General features: G+C 43.2%; 1 protein-coding gene across 18 annotated transcripts in view; it reads left to right on the top strand.

Moving 5' to 3' along the window:
• The window catches only part of BEND7 (BEN domain containing 7), an 83,445-nt gene that overhangs the window by 19,647 nt on the left and 40,046 nt on the right, over positions 1 to 23,752 (top strand). For 15 of the 18 annotated variants that reach the window (XR_004060125.1, XR_004060126.1, XM_030941246.1 and 12 more), the window contains 3 exons: positions 9,494 to 9,835; positions 12,681 to 12,803; positions 16,363 to 16,628. Coding sequence is in view for 16 of the 18 variants with exons in the window: in XM_030941246.1 (XP_030797106.1) it covers positions 9,494 to 9,835; positions 12,681 to 12,803; positions 16,363 to 16,628 (731 nt within the window). In the remaining 2 variants the exon portion in view is untranslated. The remainder of the gene's footprint in view (positions 1 to 9,493; positions 9,836 to 12,680; positions 12,804 to 16,362; positions 16,629 to 23,752) is intronic. The other 3 variants (XM_030941250.1, XM_030941249.1, XM_030941256.1) reach the window with 1 other exon arrangement.

Below are 23,752 nucleotides of genomic sequence, written 5' to 3'. Positions count from 1 at the left end.
TCTCCTCCCCAAAGTGCCATGGAAATGCTAGTGTTGTTTATTGACCACCTCCAGTCTTGCCATCTTTGTGAGGTATAGTCCTCCCAGAGTAAAATGATCTGTTTCTCTCTGTAATTCCTGAAACACTTGTCACTTACACGATTTCTAAGGCATTGATCATGAATCCCCTTAGTTTTGTCTGTTCAGTCATGGACACCGTACCTGTGCTTCTAGGAAGTGTAGCTGGCGATGCTGAAGAGCCTGACTCGCAGGCACCAGCCCTTGCCCCTGGGATGGGCCAGCCCACCCACCCCTAGCCTTGCTTATCAGCTGGCAAACATGTAACCATGGGTGCCCAGTGCTGGGGTCCAGGGTCCGTAGGAAGCTGCACATCTTGGTGGGTAGAAGATTGTTTTAAAATTAAATGCAAAAACATGGAGAGTGTAGGACAGGACTTGCATTTACTTTTTTAAGAGAAAACGTAAGGACATCTAAGAAAATTGTTTGTTCCTTATTCCCCTCCTAGGACTCTGCCCCCAAACTTCTCATAGATACTTACTCTCCTTTGGCTTTCTGTGTTCTTTGAGGGAAAAGTTTGAGAAGCTGTGTGATAGCTCATTTTGCACAGCTGTTTGTTGCTTCATTTCCTGGTATTTCTTTGCTCTTTTTGACCCTAAATGCCCATCTCAAGCCGTTTGTGCCTTTTTGGCTTTCAGTGCCTGTTTTCCCACTAGGATCCTTGGTGTTCCCTCTTGGTACCTGTCCTGGCTTCACATCTTCAGCCATGATTACAAGGTGCTCCTGCCCGCTGGCTGTGGTTGACCCCTGTGCTGCTTAGACCTGCCCGTCCATCAGAAGAGTGCCATTATACTCTTAGAGCTGTGTACATACTCTTTTGTCTCTTGTGCTAGGCTATCACCTCCTGAAGGGAAGAGACTGTGTATTATATATATATATTTTGTTACATTGTGTCATATTTAGTAGTAGTACAGTAAATATTTATTAAGTGGATGAGTAAACCTGATAGTATCTCAACAGATTTGAAAGGATCTTAGCTGTCCTTTAAATGTAAATGCCATGTATACATTGGGCTGCTTCATTATTTTCTACCTGTAGTTCTCAGCTGAACAGGACCCTCAAGCACATGGAGATATATTTGTGTCTAGATATGCCTTTTCATAGTATTTGATTCATCCAATTAAATGATTCTATGGCCACTTTTTGACCTTTTCTGTGGCATTCAGCCTATGCAGTGTGGAGCCTTGGAGTTCTTGAGCATCCTCCAAGGGCAGCTTCAGGAATCGGATTCGGGCACAGTCTCCTCAGCAGAGCTTTGCTCTTATTTATTTATTGGGGTTCCACTTTAGATTGCACTTCGAAGAAAAAGAGCTTGTTTGGAAAACCATTGCCCTGTTCCATAGACTGATGCTTCTCACACCATTGTTGGCTGAGTTCGACTCCCAGTCTTGTGTGTCCGTCATAAACATGGCAATTGTCCCTGCAGGCTGCCAGCTGGGACCTTGATAGCATCTGCATGTTAATGGGGTCTGGAAAGAGGTGCCAGCCTCAGGTCCTCAAAGCACAGGGTCCGCTTCAGATTCCTCTTGTTTCAGCTCACTTGTGGAGGTTGTGCAGAGAGCTGCCCGCAGGCCTGAAGGCCCCGGCTCCGTGCTCCCACCCATCTCGCATTTGACAGGCCACCCATCAGTCTATCCACAGCATGGCTCCATGTCAACCTCTACGAGTTTTTAAGAGGAAATATTTTGGGCCATATAGTATAATCCTGGTCATCTTATTATTTCTCACTGATAAACTCTTTCTCTTTAACATGCTATTACCCACCCCCTAAAAAATGCAAGGAGTTTTAAAAGCATTTTTCTTTAAAATATGTTCACCATGTTGTGCAACCATCTCCAGAGCTTTTTCATCACCACAGAGACGCATCCTCATTGTCACCTCTCCTGCAGATGCTTCTGCACTGTTTCTGGTATTTACGAACTGGAAAGGCCAGCTCTTTAAGACCATCTGTGGCCCCACCTCCAGGCTGGAAGCTGCATTTTCAGTTCATTGTTTTTCTTGTTGATAAAGAACAGTGTCCTACCCATAATACTGCCTAGTATATTTAGAGATAATTAAGTCACTCAATAGTCACTTATTTATTAGTGAAAGAACCCAACCCCCCCTCCATCTTTCCTTGTTCCTTTAATCTGTTCAATTGGCTTTTTCATTATCTCCTCAAATTTCTCAGTGACCTCTTTAACATAGGACAAAACGGGACATGATAGTGTAATACTCAGTATAGCGGTCAGATTGGACCCCACTTCTTTCAGATGTCCTCAGTCCATTCTGCTCAGGTAAGTCGCCGAACATGGCACCCCTGAGTGATGGGTTTGAGACTGGCGCAGGGAGAGAGAGTCAGTCAGTTCTGATCAAGAGGACAGTTGCCTCAGGGGTTGGGAATTCAGGAGGGATAGGTTTGACTCGCCTTACCAGCTTGGAATCATATGAAATCATATCTTTTTAAGTATTTACTAATAAATGAATGTTTTGAGTTCTCTACATGCTAGATTAGTAGAAGATCTAGTATCTCTCTATAAGATGTCCTCCATCCCCCAAATTATCCATGACCCTCAGGGGCTTACTCAGTCCAGAGGGACCAGCCTACTAATAGATAGAACCGAAATATGGCTTCATGCTCAACCTCATGCACCTGGTAGCTGCGTTTCCTGTTGCCTGCTTTTGTCCAGATTTTCGTCATCAAAACTAGACTCCATATCTCCACTCCCTTGCACGCATCTTTTTCCAATTCTCCTATTGGTGTTTATCTCTGTTCAGTGACCCAAGCTGGAAACCTTGGGGTTATCGTTCATGGATTCTTCCCGCCTCCACCCCCTGCAAATCCAGCTAATCCCAAGCCCGTTTGATTAAACTTCTTCAGTGTTTCTCTCTCTCTCTCCATCTCTCTCCATTTCCACCCTGAAAATCCTGATAGACTGATGTCGCCATTCACAGAGCCTTCCATGATAACATTCTAGCCAGGTTCCTCTATGCCATACCAGTTTCACCATAATTTTGCCAGAATTGTTTTTGTATAGGATATATCTGATTATTTGCTATCCTTATATGAAAAGACACCTGAATCTTAAGTTACCCAGCCTGATAACCCATTGGCTCCAGTGTACAATTCTTCTCCCTTCACCCTGCACGTGGTGCCCTAGCGGGGTGGCCTCACTATGCGCTCCAGCTCCGTTGCGTGCCTCATCTCCTATGAATCTTAAACTCCTGGCTCGCGAAACTGCTGCTTGGGAAGAGGGATGCAAGGTAATACACCTCTGTGAGCTTCTTCCAGGGTTTAAAAGAGGAAAGCCGAGTCTCCTCCGCAGCCTCAAGGGAAAGGAGAATGAATAATTTTTGTGTGGGGGCCACAGGGAAGGCAGGATCCACAGGAAAGAGGAAGGTCTAGCTCTAGCAAGGAAGCAGAGCATGCCGTCTGCAACCAGAAAGGCAGTTTACCAAGTAGAGTTCCAGGGCACACAGTTAAAAGAGGCAGGGGTCAGCGGGCCAGGAAAACCAGGACCATTGTTGGGAGCAAGAAATCAATATAAAGGGATTCAGGTAAGAGATGCTGAGAAAGCTGGGGTACCTTCCAATTTGTACCCGATGATCTTTGTATCTCTGGAGCCTAGGAGTTGCTTGATAAATATTTGTCAAATAATTTATTTCTGATACATTCTCATTCTTTCCTGTTATTTGTTTACTACCTTAGTGTTGCGTTCTGGACTTCATTCTGTTTTTGATAAGCCAGTTTTTTTCAATTACTTAAGAAAGATTTATGGAATGCCTGCTGTATACCAGCACTGGTACTTTTGTAGGGCACAGATAGGGTGACTGTTACCAGGAGTTTTCCTAATAAGGAGGCATATAGATGGGCACACGTGCAACTGCTTTGTTTTAGATGGAACTCTTTAAGTTTCATTATTAACTTAACTAATCACATGGTCCCCAGCAACCACCAGAGGCCCAGACAAGTGCCAGCAAGAGATCTACAAGCACGGGTCCCTTTGGGGCTGGCTCCCAGTCAGGGGTCCGATTGTGGGCCTTTAATGACACTAGCACAGTGTGAGAGTTTAAGAAGTTTTAGTACTTACGGACCCCGGGGGATATAGCACACCCCTGGAGGCCACACACACGCAGGCCAGAGCGCACAGGCAGTGGAGAGAGAAGAACCCGTGGCCAGTACCTTATTGGGTCCAGAGCGTTACCCACACAGGTTTCCCGTAGGGAGCTGTAATTCATGGGTTGAAAGCAAGAAGGCAGGGGTTGCAGGAGGTCATGCAGCGACTGAGAGGGAGTCACTGTGGCATATCTGCACAATCCACATGGAGTGCAAGGGCCAGCAGGCTGCATCTAGCTGTCCTATAGGGAGTTGGTCACCAGGCAGCAGTTGTATAAAGCAGATGTCTGGATCGACCACATTGAGGAACCGGGGGTGCAGTGAATAGAACTGGAAATTGTCAAAAGTGACAGAGCCTTGCTTCTGGAATGAAAAACTCCCACTTATATTTAAAATGAGTGCCAAGGCAACATAAAATTATGAGCATTCGCTGCACTCTCTGTTTGTTTGTTACCATCTTTTATCATGATTACTTGTGAATAATCATGTTCCACGTAGTGGATCCTTCTCTCTTAGCCAAGTTAAGGGAGACCTTGGGTGGTGACTTCTGTGTTGCCCTCACATTTATCAGATCCTACAAGACTGTGTGTCATAAATTCTCTGTGTAAAGGAACGTGATCTAGTAGAGTCTTGATATTTAGTGAGGGGGAGAATCCCGCATACAGTCTTTTTAGATCTTGTCCAAGAAATATAGTTACTAAACTCTCCAAAGGATTTCAGGCTGCCAATAAGGTAGCCATGTGGCATGGATCCATTTTAGTAAGATTTCTTTTTGTTAGTTTTTCTGAAAAGGATTCAGCTTCTTGGAAAGAGATCAGGGAAAATGCACAGGTTTCCTTATAGCGTCCTGTTTCGCTAGAGATCTCATTGCTTCAAAGAGCTTCCTTTCCCTGGTATCTATATCTGGAGAAGTCATTGACTAATTATAACTGGAAATACCAATAGAAGTCAATGAATACTTCCAATCTCAATCTCCTATATACTCACCAATTTTTTTTTTTTTTTAATTTATCAAAGAACTTGGGTTCCACTATGATAGAAGCAGCCCATCTTCCAAAAAGGACGCATGCGACTTCTAGAGCCACGAAGTGCTTGGTTAACACTTTGGTGACGATGAAAATCCTGTGCCCCTCCTGGACTACCATGTGCCCCCCGGGTTATGGTTCAGACCGTTGCTTTAGGATTTAGGAAACTAGAGAATATTCAGTAACTTATCTCGTATCCAGTAGCAAGTGGGGATAGTTAGGAGGCGAGTCCAAGTGTAGGTGTAATAGCCCGGCCTGTCCTTTTCCCCACTAACACTACCCCACACTCAACTGAGCTTCCACAGTTCGGCCTGCTCGTCTGCTCCCAGCACCCACTGTCCCCAGTTTATTTAGGTTGACTCAGGTTTTTTGTCATTGGCACTTTGAGGCCTCGTTTCTGATCCTCTACCCCATCTGCCCCAAATGTGCAAGGAAGCCTCCTTCTTCCTGTCTGCCAAAGCCTGTCACTCATCGTCCCCTGCTGTGGGGTGGAGCCCCGGGACTCCCTCCTCCTAGGCAGCAGCTGCAGGGGTGACCTGCTCAGCTGCTCCTGCTGCTTGGTGAAGAGAGTGCGATTCAGTAAACCCCAGAGACCATTCCTGAACGTCCCGTCATCCCCGCTAAGAAACTTTCCCCACTCTGCCCTTCTTCAGCCTCCCCTGCCGCCTCTCAGCTCACCTCTCAGCTCACCTCTCAGCTCTCCTCTCAGCACAGACTTCTGCAGTTACTGCAGTTTTCTGTGTTCCATCCTTTTAGTTGTTGTTGGGTTTTTTTGTTTGTTTGTTTTTTGAGATGGAGTCTCACCCTGTCGCCCAGGCTGGAGTGCAGTGGTGCAACCTCGGCTCACTGCAACCTCCACCCCCCAGGTTTAAGTGATTCTCCTGCCTCAGCCTCCCGAGTAGCTGGAATTACAGGCACGCTCTGCCATGCCTGGCTAATTTTTCTATTTTTAGTAGAGATGGGCTTTCACTGTGTTTGCCAGGCTTGTCTCAAACTCCGGATCTCAGGTGATGCGCCCATCTCAGCCTCCCAAAGTGCTGGGATTACAGGTGTGAGCCACTGTGCCCGGCCCTGTGTTCCATCCTTTAAAATGTGCCACAGTGAGCTAAGCCATGAGCTTACTTCCTCTGAGGACGGACCTGCTTCTGGCCTTCTGCCCTCTTCCTTTCAGCACTGTTGCTTCCTCCTCAGTACCCCCACGTCCTGATTTTTTGTGTATTTGGTTCATTTTGTTTTGCCTTTGGGAGACATGTTTCTGCACACGACAGGGGCGGCCCACTGCCAGAACCGCTCACACCTGCCACCTTCCTCCCCCATCACCACCTGCAGCTTAGGATGCTGGTTGTCAAAATGAAAATATAAAGTTACGGAAAACTCAGGTTGTATTTTCAGCCATGTACTTTTCATAGGCATAAGTTCTGGAACTCTGAAACTGAGGTCATGACAAAGCAGATTTGCCCTCAGAAGGTTCCAGAATCCTTATGACACCTTCCTGTTCCTAATGGTAGCATTGTATCCTAGCATTCTATCTACAGAGCGGAGGCAGGACCTTTGACAGGAGACATATCCCTTCTCCTATGATGTGTCAGTTAGCATGGAGAAGCAAGCTGGCATGGACTCGAGAGCCAGGGTGGGTGTCTGCCCCATGTGTTCTGGCTGTGACTGCTCTTTTCAGGGAACCTAGGGTCGGGGGAGGCGGCCACCAACCTGTGTCAGCGAAGGCCAGTCTCTGCACAGCCTTCAATGCAGGTGCGCCTGGCCTGATGGGGAGGGCTGTGAGTGGAAACCACACAGAAAAGATGCCTCCTCTTGCTTGAATTGTGGTGTTAACTAGCCAGGAATGTATGTGTCTGGTTGCTGAAATTAATGCCGCATTTGCCTGTGGGCTTATCTTTCAGGATTCCTCTGGGACCTCTTCCAGACACACCCTGTTCTATAGCCTCTTAAGAGAGTAGTAAATTTTGCTGACTCTGCATTATTTAAATTTCACTTGGTCATTCATTCTCATAAAATCTGGAATATGATTTATTGTTTATACATTGTAATTTTCACAGGGGTTGGAAGTAGAAATAGTTTTTTCTCAAATTAAAATATTTCTCCTCTCAAGCATATGCCAACAACACATAGCAATATTGTAAATTTGGAAATCTGTGTTATTTCTGTGTTTACCCATGTTCAGTTAGACAGAATTAATATATTCTGTAATGTTTTTAGTATCATTTTTAAAAACTAAAGATATTTACTTCAAAATAGTGAACAGTAAATTCAAAATAACCTTCCTTATTTAGTAACATAACACATATATTAATAAGCTAAATACCTAACTTGAAAGCAGAAAATGGCTAGGTTATTGTGCAGTTAGCAGTTCTACAGCGAAACTTGGTGTATATGATCCTAAGTGCATTAAAACATCATTATATTGAATGTGCTGTATTTATTTGTAGGAGCTGTATTTTTCTTAATAGATGCTGTTAGTCTTTTCTTTTTCTTACAGTTTAAATTTCAAGCATTTATTAGAGTAACTGCACTAATGTTTACACGCACATACCCTGGCCTAAGAATTTTTTTTTTTTTTTTTTTTTTTTTTTTTTTTTGAGACAGGGTCTGCCTCTGTCACCCAGGCTGAAGTGCAGTGGCATGATCTCAGTTCACTGCAGCCTGTCTCCAGGGCTCAAGCAATCCTTCTGTCTCAGCCTTCAAGTAGCTGGGACCGCAGGCACACACCACCACACTGGGCTAACTTTTGTACTTTTTGTAGAGACGGGGTTTCTCCATATTGGCCAGGCTGGTCGCAGACTCCTGAGCTCAAGTGATCCGCCCATCTCAGCCTCCCAAAGTGCTGGAATTACACATGTGAGCCACCATGCCCAGCAGTGGCCTAAGATTTTATTTTATCTTCTGGGTTTGAGAAAAAAAAATCTTTTTCTCTTCATCTTCATGAAGATATTGGCTGATGCACAGTTTAAGAAGATAATGTGTTTGAAATAGCTCCTAATAGATATCATTATCTTTTGATATTATTATTGATAGAAAATATTTTCTTTCTTTCTTTTTTTTTTTTTTTTTTTTTGAGATGGAGTTTTGCTCTTGTTGCCCAGGCTGGAGTGCAGTGGCGTGATCTCACCTCACCATAACCTCCTCCCCACAGGGTAAGCTGGGTTCTTCTGGCTCAGCCTCCTGAGTAGCTGGGATTACAGGCATGCACCACCATGCCCGGCTAATTTTGTATTTTTAGTAGAGACAGGGTTTCTCCATGTTGGTCAGGCTGGTCTCAAACTCCCGACCTCAGGTGATCTACCCGCCTCGGCCTCCCAAAGTGCTGGGATTACAGTCGTGAGCCACCGCACCCGGCCGAAAATATTTTCTATCTGTACAATATTATAGACATCTTTAAGTAATAGTTATTAAGTACTCCCAGTGCAATATAGAAGTTCTTTAATTAAAAAAAAACAATTCCTGAGTGGGGAGAAAAATATTTAAAAAAAGAAATCAGTGTAGGTGAGGTGGGATTTCAGTTGCCTGTGACCTCTCGCACGTAGTTACACTTCAGGGGAGGTGGCAGTGCGTTTGGCGTTGCGGGGAGGGCAGGGTGGGGGGGCTGCACTTCCACCCTCCCAGTGCTGGTACTGCCAGTGACCTCGAGTGCCAGGGACCCCTCGGTCATCACCAGGTTGATGTGATGGGAATCAGGGTGCCAGAAAGACAAAGCCCCCTCGCTTGCCATGCTGCCACACTCAGCGCCTCTCTCTCTCCTCGGCCATCCTCTCTGAAGGTGATGTATCCAGTGGCAGCAGCGTGTCATCCTGGAGGACATTGTGTCAGTAGTGAAGCCCTGCGTCCCTGCCAGTCCAGGCTTTCTTCCTTGTCTTTGCCCTGCCTGCTGAAGCTGACAAGACAGCAGAGCGCGTTAGTGACCTGCCCGTTCCTCGCAGGTGGCTGTGGCACATCAGAGTAGAGGGGTTCCGCTGTCCAGTTCTATCCTTGACCTTCTGTCTCAGCCTGTTTCCTCATCACCTTCTCACTCAGAAAATGCTTCCAAAGAGGGAATGTAATGTTTGTTCCTGATGACACACTCTCAAGAAACCTTTTTTATCATAGGAGACTTACAGAGATTAAAATGAGATGCACCAGGAATATGGTGGGTTTTTTCAGGCCATAGTCAGTTTTCCTGCCTTTGCATTTTACAGATTAAGTGTATAGAATCAGTCATCTTTCCCATTTCCAAAGAGGAGTTGTTTTTTCTTTCTCTTCTTTTTGGTTAGTGAACTGTTTTTCTCTTTCACTAGAGTGCTAACTTTGGCCCTGTTTCCATTAGGAGATGAAAGCATGGAAATCAAAAAGCAAATTACAGGGATGAGAAGATTGCTGAATGACAGCACTGGGCGGATCTATCAGCGAGTTGGCAAAGAAGGAGAGAAACTAAAAGAAGAGCCCCAGGACCTGGATTTAGTCTGGCCTCCGCGTTTGAACTCCTCTGCTGAGGCCCCACAGAGCCTCCACCCGTCTTCACGTGGTGTGTGGAATGAGCTACCGCCCCAGAGTGGACAGTTCTCAGGGCAGTATGGCACCCGTTCTAGAACCTTCCAAAGCCAGCCCCACCCTGCTGCGAGCTCCAATGGTATGGTTGTGAACAAACATTCAGAAGGCTCTCATGGGGGTTTGTACCGTTGTGTTTTATTTCTAAATATTCAATGTGTTGAGTTTAATATATTAAACCCTCCCATAATTACCTGCCTTTGCTGAGTTACTTTAAAAGACAGGGAGACATAAAGGAAAGAGTTGAAGACTATTAAAAACAGAATTGAGAATTAGGAAAGACAGAGGGTTCTATATTATAAGTGAAGATTTCCTGGTAGAGATTTTAGCCCTTTAAGAAGTAAAAGCGATCATTTTGTGCCCATATATAGACATTACTGTCACCAAGAAAACTGAACATTAGGGCAGAAAGAGCTCCCCATTGTCTTTAAAAGAAGCTTCCTGGTCCTATGATGTGTTACTAACATATCCTCTTGGTTACTCCTTCACCTTTCTCATTATCAGAAGAGTTCCAGATAAAGGCAGGGGCGGGGGAGGGTCAGCGATAATCCAGCATCCCATATCAGTACTGAACCCTGTGATCCATATTTTATAACGTGCTTCATTAGCAATGGAAAGTATTCCTTTAAAGTAAAATTTTCTCAATTTAAGTTTCCTAATTGTTAAGAAAAGAATCAAATGACAATTTTTTTTTCAAAGCTTAAGAAGAAAAACCTGATGCTTTTTGTGGTCATATTAGTTTTCTATCCAGCCACATTGGATGCTATAATATCTGTTCTATAAACTATGTAGAGATGTGCAGGTCTATGTTTTCACAAAGAGAACAAGAAAAAGGTAAGAAAGCATTTTCAGTTTCCTAAAGAAGTTAAGGATTTTTTTCCATTCATTTTCATTTCACAATAGCCTTCAAGAAAAAGAGAACTGTTTTGACTTTTTTAAAAACCGCAATTTGCGGTTCAGAGGCGTGAAAAGCCGTCCTGAGACATTGATGAGACAGCGAAGGACCCCAGAGATGTATGGTGTCTTCTCTTTCTCTCAATGTTACATAAGCCAGTATCAAAGTTCCCACGCTGGCATGCATCCAGGTTAGAGGGACACAGCTCTTTAAAGACTCCTCCATAAAAATAAAAAGTCAGTTCTCTTTAAAATTAGAAAATGATTTATAACAAGCTAAAAAGGGTTGGTTTTGTCCTCTAAGAATGATGAAGATGGTACTTAGAATAGTGACTAGAAATATTCCTTAAGACCTTCCTAACTCTACTACCGTGGAAGAGACAATAAGAGAAATAAAATACCCTTAGGTATGAATGAAGTTAATAAACCCCATATCAGTAAGTTTTGGGTAAACAGTGTTCAATTTCCCAGTGTACAGGAGGGACAGTGGATTTACTTTGAAAAGTATCAAGTTAGTAAAAATTTGCAAATATAAATTCCCCCATATCAGTTTGAAAATAGATATCGATTTTATGTTTTCTGTAGAAATATGGCTAGGCGTGGTGGCTTACGCCTGTAATCCTAACATTTTGGGAGGCCGAGATGAGTGGATTGCTTGAGGCCAGGAGTTCAAGACCAGCCTGGCCAACATGGCGAAACCCCATCACTACTGAAAAATACAAAAATTAGCCGGGTGTGGCAGTGCATGCCTGTAGTCCCAGCTACTTGGGAGGCTGAGGCATTAGAATCGCTTGAGCCTGGGAGGGGGAGGTTGCAGTGAGCCAAGATCATGCCCCTGCACTCCAGCCTATACAACAGACTGAGACCCTGTCTCAAAAAAAAAAAAAAAGAAAAAAGAAAAATACATTATATATAACTGTGACTACTTTGGTATTTAATTGGGATTATTTACAATTTTAAAGTTGTAACATTACAACTTGCTACAATTTTGAATGTAAATAATTGTGCCACTACAATCACTAAGTTATCTTGAAGTATTTCATGGTTTTGTTCTGGCGAATTTTTCTATAGTATTCCCAAATAATGCCTATTACAGGATTTAAGGTATATAAAGTATAATAAAACATGTAATTAGAACAAAACCATGGAACTTACCTTGCTGGCCTGTGAGAAAATGCAATCGCTGGAAGTCTCTAAACTGCTCCATTTTATGGTGGTCAGGTGAACAGGTGCTGGAGGGAACCCACTGTAAGAGCAATGTCCAAATGTCCCATTGTGTTCTAAGGACAATGGAAGATACTTGCTTACCTATGAGAGAAACAGAATAAGATAGGTTTACTAAGGAAAGGCATTAAATTTAAACAGTGCAAAAGAGGCTATGGCAAGGGAAAGATAAGACATGGGAATGGAGAAAAGAGGTAGAAAGATTTTCTTTATTAAGTTAAAGAAAAACCAGCCAGCCCACCAGTACCCTCAAACCCATCCAATTCGAATATATCCTCCCATCCCTGCTCCTCTGTGCTTCCCCACCCCAAACGCCACACCCAGAGAGTATTCTAAAACTTCATGGGTGCACAGTTCTTTGTTTTTGAAATAATGTGCTTAATATCAAAACTATTTTCAATAGAACTCATTTAATTTTTAATATGAACTCTTAAACACAGCTACCAGATTTTTTTTGCAAGGCTGTTCTCAGGGCTCGCTTTTTGTGTGAACTAGCGTGAGTGTGTTTCGAGTGAGTTTTGAGGTATTGTTATTTGAGACGAACGGTTCTGACAACAGGGAGGCCTGCTGTGCCCACTCATTGTGTGCGTGTGTGCATGCAGGCTCCCACACCTCGCCACAGCACGCACCTTACAGTATGGGAGCCTGGATAATTAGATAAAGTCAGACCCCCAGATTTAGGTTGTGATAATTAGTGGGTACGTTTTCCTTAGGCACAGCTTCATCATAATTGCACATGCTTCAAAATCCTGCCAAGATACTTTCTTTTTTCTCCCCATCCCTTTATGACTTTTTTTTTTTTTTTTTTTGGTTTGTTTGGAGTAGTCATTCTTTTCTTTCATGCTCAGGAGAACTTCCAGTGGTGAATTCATCAGCTGGATCAAACTGCTGTACTTGTAACTGCCAGTCAACGTTGCAGGCCATTCTGCAAGAACTCAAGACCATGAGGAAACTAATGCAAATTCAAGCAGGTACAAGGATCAGGCCTCGGAATGAGTCCTTTGATTTTTAATGCATATCTGACATCTTCCATTGGAATGTTCATTGTGCTTTTATTAAAGCCTTCTTCTCACCTTGCTGTCTTGCTGTGCCTTTTCAAGTATCTGTTTTTTCAGCTTTCTCTACAATCCATTTTTCCTTTAGCAAATCAAACATATTTTGTCTTGCAACTAATACAGCTCATATAATTATGTGTATGTACTCGATAGACTTCATTCCATGATCTCCTAGTACTTCACAAATGTCAGTTAATTAAATTTGGGAACAATTGTGTATGGAGGAGCCCTGGAGGAAGCATGGGCTTCAGTGTTCAGGGACTAAGCAGATAAGAAATGTGGAGCCCCAGGCTGTGCTTTGTGGCTTTTCTCTCCTGTTCAGGATGCGGAAGCTCAGAGATCCTCCCGTTCTGTTCTGTCGTCTTTGTTTATGTGACTCCTTTTTGTTTTCACTGCCGTCAGGCAAGTTGAAGGATGGAAGAGCGGTGGATTTATAATTTGGGATTGGATGCCAATTTCTGCTCTTGATGCTGTGTGGCGTGTCTGAGCTTCCTATTTCTCGTCTGTAAATGGAGAATTCATGTCGAACTCACAGGACTATTGTCAAAATAGAATGATGTAGTGGTTGTAAATGAACTTAATAAGGCATGGTACAAGCCTAAGCTGTTTCATTAGCGTGGCCTTAAAGTCCATGGAGCGTTCTATAGAAGTCTGGAAGTCTAGGTCTTCATTATAGCAGCTGTATTTTCTGATCTTCACAATTAAGGGAAAACAGAATTGTTTTTGTCACAGGTACAAGAAATAAATCATTGTATTAAGTTTTCCCTCTTGTCAAGGGACATCACCACTTGATCTTAGCCATGTCGTGACTAGCTTTCCTGCCCGTTCATCGGGATAGTAGTCCGGAAGGTCGTCACTCAGAAGCTGTTCAGGATGCCATTTAGTGAATTCTAGTATAATTTTAATATTCAGTGATGTGGTTTTGATATAAAAAGCTTAATACTTAGATATATCAGTCACCCAAGATCACATTGAAGTAATGTGAGCTACTTTCTTAAAAACAGCATCTTTTTAAGCACTGAATTTGATTTTACCCTAAGGAAGCATTTTGCTCAGGTCAGTAAGCATTGGACTCACCTTGTTCCGCTACGATAATCTGTGTTCTTATTAACCTGGCAGAGGTTAACATCTCCTAAATAAGGAGCTCAGAAAGAAAGGTTACTTTATGATGTTCGGTTTCTTTTCTCCAAGGAGGAATTTGTTAGCACTTAAGAAAATATGCATATGAAATTGTAATGATTTGTTTTGTCACTTAAGCTCCTTACTACTGAAATGGCAAACTACAAATTGCAACCATTTAAATCCTTGACGGAAGCCTTTTTAGAATCTATTAAGTAAATGCCACTTTGTCGCTGTGTTTTCTTTTCTGAACCTTTGCAGATTAGGGAGGTAAACGATTCCAAAGCTGTAGGATGGCACAAAGGATAAACTGAATAAATTACTCTCCTTTAATTTTCTTAAACTTAAAAATTTGTGTCGTGGGTAGATTTACTTAAGGTTTAATGCCTGAAGACTTAGATTTAAATTACATTTAGAAAGTTTCACCTTTCTTTTAAGAAGGCAAGGAATAAGACCTAGAGGTAAGATCCGGATGCCAGAGACTCGGGCTGTGTCTAGATTTGCAAAAGAAGAAAAACTCAGATAGTCCCCATGTTCCTTAAACCAAAACATTTTCATTTTTAATTTAGAATCATGAGGCTCAGCGAGGCCTGGGGCCTCGGCCATCGTGATCATTCTTCAGGGTCCCTTTTATTCTGAGGGTACAGACCCAACCTTGAGGGGGAATGCAGATAGAGCAAAGAGAAGTTGCCAACTCTGGCTGCACAGCAGAATCACTGGAAGAGCTTTCAGACAATGCTGGTTCCCAGGCGGCATGTCTGGAAGTGTCAGTTCATTTAGTTTGGGGTGGGGCTGAGACATTTCAGTTTTTTTGTTTGTTTTTGTTTTTGTTTTAAGACGGAGTCTCGCTCTGTCGTGAGGCTGGAGTGCAGTGGCGCGATCTTGGCTCACTGCAACCTCCACCTCCCAGGTTCAAGTGATTCTCCTGCTTCAGCCTCTCGAGTAGGTGAGGCAACAGGTGCCCACCACCACGCCCAGCTAATTTTTGTATTTTTAGTAGAGACGGGGTTTCACCATGTTGGCCAGGATGGTCTCGATCTCTTGACCTCGTGATCTGCCCGCCTTGGCCTCCCAAAGTGCTGGGATTACAGGAGTAAGCCACCATGCCTGGCCCAGCATCTCAGTTTTTTTAAACTCGAGTGATTCTAATGTACAGCCAAGGTCGAGAGCCAGTGAGCTAGACTAATTACCAGTTTAAAAGCTTCTGTGCTCTTATGTAGTGGAATTCGTTTGCTTCTGATATTTATGAATTGCTTTTGAGTTTGGAGACAAAAATATCAGGATCAAAGTGTAAATATTCTTTATTTTCGGACTGATAAGAGGTAAGAGGAGGTGATCCATGTTTATGTGCCTTTAAAGACCTTTAGTTTACACTTGTCTTATAGGTTCATTCCTATTGAAAAGCAGAGACATCCTATGGTCATATTTAGGAAGCTATATTATTACTTGAGGATTTAAACAGTGATTCCATGTTTTCCAATGACACTTTCCAAGAGTATGTTTAAATGGCTAGCAGACATTACTTCTCAGAATGCGCCTGTGAGAACTATAATTTACCATCTTGGATTTCTTTAAGTATAGAATCAGGTTGGATACTTGGTTCCTGTACTGTGCTTTTCATCTTTGGAACTGTGTCTGGATTTCACTGACTTGCTTGACTTGTACAGAATGATATTATTGCTCCTTCAATTATGTGAAACCAAGGTCTAAAGAAGTGGCCTGGTCTGAGGCCATGTAGCAGGGTGCTCTGGAGGTGGCTGATGTGTGGAGAATATTTGTTTGGTGAGGAAGGATTCGCTGGTCCTAATTAAGCAACTAACAGGCTTTTCCCACATGCTTACTGGTCCCTATTGTAGAATCATCCCAGACTGCCACTTTTGATCAGTCTCTCCCAGATGATCATCGCTGTCTCATCTTTGTCAGTTCTGGCACCTGTAGATTATTAGGAACTGATCAGTCTAACCCCAAACGTCCTGAAACAGGCTGACCAGGAAGCACAGCCATCTCCACCTAAATTCAAGTTCGGAAGTTCTCATTTGTTTAAAACCGTCCTGTGATTTATGAAGCCATGCTCTGTTTTCTCACAGCTCACTATGCTTTCCCTGCAGCAGTATGCTATCATGATTCACCTGCAGTAACACTTTCTCCTGAGTATTGTTCTGCCTTTAGGACTTGAAAGTGCTTCAGAGCCTGTGTTTGGTAACCGTTAGGTCCAGTGGGAGATTTATTTAGTGTGCTTCATCCTGGAGTTTTCCTCGTTTCGGTTTCAGTTTGTAGATCACATGGATAGACCGGAGATAAGTTTTCCTCAGTCAGACACACGTGCCTGTACCATATTTTTGTTTATTATTCGCAGTTGGAACTCAAAACAGACAACAACCCCCAATTTCCCTTATATGCTCCCAGCGAACTGCTGTCTCACGAAAGAGAAATAAAAAGAAAAAAGTGCCCCCAAAGACTGTGGAACCTCTTACTGTGAAACAGAAGCCCAGTGGGTCAGAGATGGAGAAAAAGGCAGCGGTGGCCTCTGAGGTATCTGCTCTCCAGGCGGCCGAGCACACCTCCCCGGAGGAGAGCCGCGTTCTAGGATTCGGCATTGTTCTGGAATCACCTTCCTCAGATGTAAGTTGCTATTTTCTGGCTGCTGACTCTAATGCTATGTAACTTTCAGGAATTTTATAGTATTTATAGATTTCCTTTTTGACAACTAGAGAAACTTGCAGAATATATGTGGGAAAGAAGAAAAGAAGAACGGTAATAATTTTCTTGTCTGGAGTTTTCTTTTCTGAAAATTTTATGCCTTATGTATTTAGACAGGTTTCCAGTCTTTGTCTTCGAAAGGAGGAGGGTGATGGCGTAAATAATCTGCTCACTAATTTCTTTTGCGTTTTTAATTTTGCAGTGGCGGTTTTCAATTTCCTTAGTGTAGAGACCTAAAAAAATATAATTAAATCCTTTGTAGATGGGCGTAAATGAACAGAACCATACAGATAAGGTCACACCTTTCTGGAAACACAAACTAATAATAAAAAAGGAGCAGTCGTGCTAATTCTATTTTATAGATGCAAGCCACACTGCTAATTAGGTGGCAGCGCCATGCCATTTACTCCGTGTAATGATAGGTTAACGCTCTGCAAAGGTTTTTCTATTTTAATATCATAGCCAGAATGTGCCGCAGTCCAGAATGTTGGATGACATCCGAGATAATCATCTGACTTGCTATTTTACATTCATAGGACCATAAACAAATTTGTTTAATACTGCACTATATTTGCCATTGCGTTTCTGTTTACAGTATCTTTCTCTGAGTATGTTTGTGTTGTGAACCTTAACTTCTTGGGAGAGTTCTTAAACAAGAATGGGGGATCTGTTACTATCAGATCGCACAGGATGAGAATCCTGCTGCGAACTCCCGCAGGCCTGTATAGGACTGGAGGTTGGCCGTACCTTTTAAACTTTAAGTGAGAAACAAATTGCTTTTTTAAAAAGTGTCTAAAAATGTTTGAAAGAAATTGTGGGAAGACAGTTTGCTAGGGTATATCCACATTGGGTTTTTAACAAAGGAAAGGGACAGAAATAATCATCTTGTGTCTTTTTTAGATTGAAAAGTTATTGGAACTTTTACCCAATTCTCAATGTTAAAGGTTTTTTTTTTTTTTTTTTTTTTTTTTAAATCTGTAAACACTTGCTACAATTGTTAAGAAGTTCCTCTAGACTAAAAATTTAATTTTAAAACATAATTTATGATGATGACGTTCTATTCTGGACCAGTCAGCTCATGCAATGATATCATATTGCTATTGCAACTAGGGCCCTGAGTCAAACCCCATGTAGATCACATATTCAGAAACAGAGGTAAATTATTCCTCAACACAAAGTATGTTCAGTCCTTAAATTTTCTAAGCTATTTTTTGAGATAGAGTCTCGCTCTGTCGCCCAGGCTGGAGTGTAGTGGCATGATCTCCGCTCACTTCAACCTCTGCCTCTCGGGTTCAAGCAATTCTCGTACCTCAGGCTCCTGAGTAGTTGGGACTGCAGGCACTTGCCATCACGCCCAGCTAATGAAAACTCAGTTAGCTGTTGATTGTCTTGGAAGAGTAACGTGCTTCTAAAGAAAAGTGAGGGCCGGGCGCGGTGGCTCACGCCTGTAATCCCAGCACTTTGGGAGGCCGAGGCAGGTGGATCCCAAGGTCAGGAGATCAAGACCATCCTGGCTAACATGGTGAAACCCCGTCTCTACTAAAAATACAAAAATTAGCCGGACGTGGCAACGTGCGCCTGTAGTCCCAGCTGCTGGGGAGGCTGAGGCAGGAGAATGGCTTGAACCCAGGAGGCAGAGCTTGCAGTGAGCTGAGATCGTGCCACTGCACTCCAGCCTGGGTGACAGAGAGACTCTGTCTCAAAAAAAAAAAAAAAGTGAAAGAAAAGTGAGGCCAGGCACTATGGCTTACGCCTGTAATCCCAGCACTTTGAGAGGCCAAGATGGGCAGATCACCTGAGGTCAAGAGCTTGAGACCAGCCTGGCCAACATGGCGAAACCTGTCTCTACTACAAATACAAAAATTAGCCAGACGTGGTGGCACATGCCTGTAGTCCCAGCTACTCAGGAAGGTGAGGCACGAGAATCGCTTGAACCCAGGAGGCAGAGGTTGCAGTGAACCAAGATTACACCACTGCACTCCAGCCTAGGTGACATAGGGAGATTCTGTCTCAAAAAAAACAAAAACAAAAAAACAAAATCATAAGGTTGGGCAAGTGGCCCAGTGTTGCTAGAGCAGCTGTCTGGCTGGCATTGGTAAAAGTAGGGTGGGGTGAGAGAGTAAAAGTCCAGGTGAGGCCTTCAGCCTATATCTGTGGGCAGGAGGGAGCCATTGCAAGTTTCCAGTAAAGGAAGAATTGTGCCTGTATCTTAGAACTGTAGCTACAACAGCATGTGGTTGACAGAGAGATAGAGAGAGCGGGAGGAAGATGCATGCAGCCCACCAGGCAGGAGATCAGGAGGGCTGGACAGGAACAGTGAGCCTGGAGAGGAGGAACAGGGAGAGCAGTTCAGGAGGGACACGGGGACTGAGTAGGAAGTGAGCCCTGGATTCCCATCTGGGAAACTTGCTGAGTTACAGCTGCAGCTGGGACTTCAACTGAGACACGGAGAGTGAGAGCAGTGCAGGCTTTCAGCTCTGGATGGGAAGGAAAAGTGAATTTCATATCCTCAACACGTTCACTAGACACCTCGAGCACAGGAGAAAGATTAGCACTTGAAACGCTGAAAAGTGACACTGGAAACCCATGCTTTATCGCTTTTGTAAAGATAAAGAACGTGCCGTGTATGCAGTTCCCTTTTTGCATTGTGACTCGTAGTGTCACCCAAATGCCAGTGTGTATACCCATGGCACAAACACAAATATAAGGGCCCACAAGGGGCTGTCAATCATGGCAGGTCCGCCACTGTCTTCAAACTGGTAACAATAGTCCTTACTCAGATGCAGAAAAACACTAAGTTCTAATCAGAACCAACCGAAATGTCAAAACGGCAGAGTGTTGTGAGCATCAAATGAGATACAGTATATGGGAAAATCCTGTAGCAGTGCCTGGCACATAAAAGGTACTCAATAAATGTTATTTGTTTAATCTGCGAAGGAGGAAGCATCTGCATTTGCGTTAAGCACAATATACAAAATAAACTTAGGAAACATTATGTCTAGGACTTAGCTTTAAGGAGAGCCCCCTCCTCAATTTCACTGCAGTTTACTTGTTTTTTCCTGTTCCTCCTCTCTGTACCCACCCACTCCCCTTCAGGGCTCTGCTGTGATCTGAACGATCCTCCTGGATAGAACTTCCTATATTGTTTGGTAATTATTGACATGTCAATGCATCCTTCCACCCCAGCCTCTCAAGAGCAGAAACTATGATTAATAATAATAATAATAATAATAGTATTCATCATGCGCCATCTTTGAGGTATTCTTCTTATCCGCTTTCTATGGGCAGCTTGCAAAAGTTCACACAGCCAAGAAAAGTGGACTGTGTCCCCCAACCCAGGTCTGTCACCTGCCCTTGTCCACTGTGCAAAGGACTTGTGGGTGCCCATTCTAGCCCAGTGCCTGTGCGTGAGGAACACTGAGTCACCGTTGAGGGGATGATTATCATATGAAAGAACTGCAAGTTTCAGCTGTGGCTGTTGATTCTGTTTACTTGGAAGTTTCTTGGGGAGAACTTCATGGGTCAGGGAGCAGGCTCTGAGGTCAGACTGCCTGGGTTAGACTCTCAGCTGTGTGACCCTGAGCAAGCAAACCTGACCCCTCCCCACTCCATTTCTCTCTGTAGAATGGGGATAGCAAGTGCTTCCCTCCTGGAATTGGCCCATTGGAGGAATTAGATGAAGCCATCCCTGTGGAGCACTTAGAACAAGGCCTGGCTCGTTTTAAGCACTCAATAAATATTAGTTCTTTTTTTAACCTTAGCATTCTTACGTCAGTATCTTTATGGAAATGAATATTTTAAAATAAAACTTCGTCTATCAGTGAACAAATACATGTGAACAAATAGTGTTCTTAGAAAGGAAATAGCCTGAAATACTTCTCTTTTGGGCAGGATTATTTGACCCTTTTAAAAGCAGCACATTAAATAAAATTCGAATCTCAATTACACAGAAGCAGAAGCAGAAACCCAAAACTAAATTTCAGATTTAAATACAGTATTTAGGCCAGGCTTGGTGGCTCATGCCTATAATCCCAGCACTTTGGGAGGCCAAGGCGGGCGGATCAGGAGGTCAGGAGATTGAGACCATGCTGGCCAACACGGTGAAACCCTGTCTCTACTAAAAATTTAAAAATTAGTTGGGCACAGTGGTGCGTGCCTATAATCCCAGCTACTGGAGAGGCTAAGGCAGGAGAATCGCATGAACCCAGGAGTTGAAGATTACCATGAGCCGAGATCACGCCACTGCACTCCAGCCTGGCAACAGAGCGAGACTCCATCTCAAAAAAAAAAAGAAAGCAAATACAGTATTTAATTCTTTCTTCATGAGTTCACAACCCAATACTCTACCAATATTGAAAGAAGACAGTTGTTAATTTCTTATGGTCACTGTTTTTCAAGATTGCATATATTGATTTGTGTTGTTCAGAGCAGATATACGTGGCCTACGTTGTTTTGTTGTTGTTGCTTTTCGTTTCTTGTTTTTCAGCTTTGGTGAAACAATCAGACTAGTTTTTAACAATATTTTAAAATAATTTGTAATAATAGGAAATGTTTTCTATTTGTTGTAGTTACTATAAATAAATAGTCTCCAGTAATCCCAGATTGTGCCAGTTTAAAAGTTTTCAGAAGATAAATTGTGGATATTCGTCAGAATATCTGTTTTGGAAATCTGCTTTCTTTCTTTTTTTTATGGAGACGGAGTCTTGCTCTGTCATCCAGGCTGGAGTGCAGTGGCGTGATCTTGGCTCACTGCAACTTCCACCTCCTGGGTTCAGGCAATTCTCCTGCCTCAGCCTCCCGAGTAGCTGGGACTACGGGTGCATGCCACCATGCCCAGCTGATTTTGTGTTTTAAGTAGAGACAGGGTTTCGCCAGGTTGGCCAGGCTGGTCTCGAACTCCTGGTCTCAAGTGATCCATCCGCCTCATCCTCCCAAAGTGCTAGGATTACAGGCGTAAGCCCCCATGCCTGGCCTTGAAATCTGTTTTCTTAATACCTTCTTGGCCCAGTAGATAAAGTGATCCACTGGGCTCAAGTAAAGTAAAACCAAGCAAGTGATTTTTTAAATTTACTCATTGACACATTGAAATTGAGGCCGTGTATGCCTGAGAGTGTAAGTTCCAGTGCAGGCTGCAGGAGTTCAGATCTTCACTTCACCATGTATTAGCTGGATAATCTTAAACAAGTTACTTTAATTCTCTGAGCCGTAGTTTTTGCATCTGCAAATTGGGGATATTGTAGCCATTTCATAGGGTGAAAATCAAATTCGAAAAAATCTGTGTGATATGTGTTAGCCTAGGGCCTGGAATATAGTAAGTACCAAATAAATGTTAATTATATCGCTGTTTTCCAGGCAATACTGAAGTATGTGAAACAGTCCCTGCCCTTGAAGGAACACATGAAGAAAAATTCACAAACAGTAATTATAATAGCGTAGGACGTCAGCTGTGGCGCAGGCAGTCAGGTCACCTGGGAACCTGGATAGTCTCTCAGAGTGGATATGTTGGAGGAGCCATTTCAGGGCCTTAGGCGAGAAGAAGCTAAATTGCAGTGGTTAGACTCTTACATATTGTACATTTTGGCTCAAATATCTTTAGCATAAATCAAGCCCTAGTCTTCAGAGTCATTAATTTATTACCTGAAGAAGGAAAAAGCTAAAAGCATCTGTAAAAGACCGGAATGTCTCATTATGCAAGTACATGGAGAAAATTTCAAGGGGCCAAATTGTATTCTCTTCTAAAATTAAATGCTTAGTTCTACCAAAATATTGTCAACTAAAAATGTCTATAAAGAATTGGCTGTTGGATGACTTCTTGTCATTTTTATCCTATTCAACATTCACTATAGGCTATCGTGTAAATTATACCTACTTTTGGATAGGACTTTTGGCTGAGCATTTTTTGCTTAATGGAAAGAGGGCAGCCACCTTCCACTATGAGCCTTGACGCAGGACATGCGCGTGCTCCCGCCCCATTCACACTGCGGCTCAGGCCTGCTATGTCCCCAGGCCACCTCTGTTCTGAGCTGCTCAACAGGAACAGCCATGCTGGTGAGCGACCAGTCCCACACGCTCTTGTGGCTACCCTCTTCATGGGCTATGTTCTTAGCATAGCATTTAATAAATGACAGGCTGCGCATGTTGGCTCCTGCCTGTAATCCCTTTGGGAGGCCAAGGCAGGAGGATTGCTTGAGGCCAAGAGTTTGCGACCAGCCTGAGCAGCAAAGCGAGACCCCCCTCGCTACAAAATATATAAATACATACATTTTAAAAATTTGCTGGGCATGGTAGCACATGCCTGTAATCTCAACACTTTAGGAGACTGAGGAGGGAGGATCACTGGAGACCAGGAATTGAAGACCAGCCTGGGCAACATAGTGAGACTCTGTCTCTACAAAAAAAAAATTTATTTAAATTAACTGGCCACACACTTGTAGCCCAAGCTACTCAGGAGGTTGAGGTGAGAGGATCATTTGAACCCAGGAGTTGGAGGCTGCAGTGAGCTGTGATCCCCCCACTGTACCCCACCTTGGGCACCAGGTTGAGATCCTGTCTCTAAAAAATAAAAATAAAATTTAAAAATAGAAAATAAATGGTAACAGTGATTCTTGCTATGTCCACCTGGGGCAGACCTGAGTTACAGGAACATGTAGTTTTTATCAGACAGAAGCATATCACATTTATGAGCAAAATTGAATCAATTATGGGGGAGGTTTGTGTTGTGAAATTTCTTTTCTTAAACTGAAGCACATTTTCCTCAAAATACATCTAATATACTACAAAATAAACACAAGAACAAAAGATCATTGTATACGGTAGTGTGGACATAGACTAAATTCACATCCTTTAAGCACTCTTATGAATCCTGTTACAAGCCTTTCAGTCCCAAATCAGTTAGTCTTGTTCAGCAGGATCCTGCCTCTTCGTCTACAGTTTTCTTTCACCTTTTGGTCCTGAGTCAGCCTGAGACTGACCAGCCAGCCCAGCCCCCCAAATCCCCACCAGCGTATGACCTCGTCCAAACGGCCCTGTGCACGTGCCTGCAAAGG

This window comes from Rhinopithecus roxellana, chromosome 11, assembly GCF_007565055.1.
Source record: "Rhinopithecus roxellana isolate Shanxi Qingling chromosome 11, ASM756505v1, whole genome shotgun sequence".
NCBI classification, from domain to species: Eukaryota; Metazoa; Chordata; class Mammalia; order Primates; family Cercopithecidae; genus Rhinopithecus; species Rhinopithecus roxellana.
The sequence above is the reverse complement of the archived record's forward strand: the minus strand, read 5'-3'. Positions and strand labels throughout refer to the sequence as shown.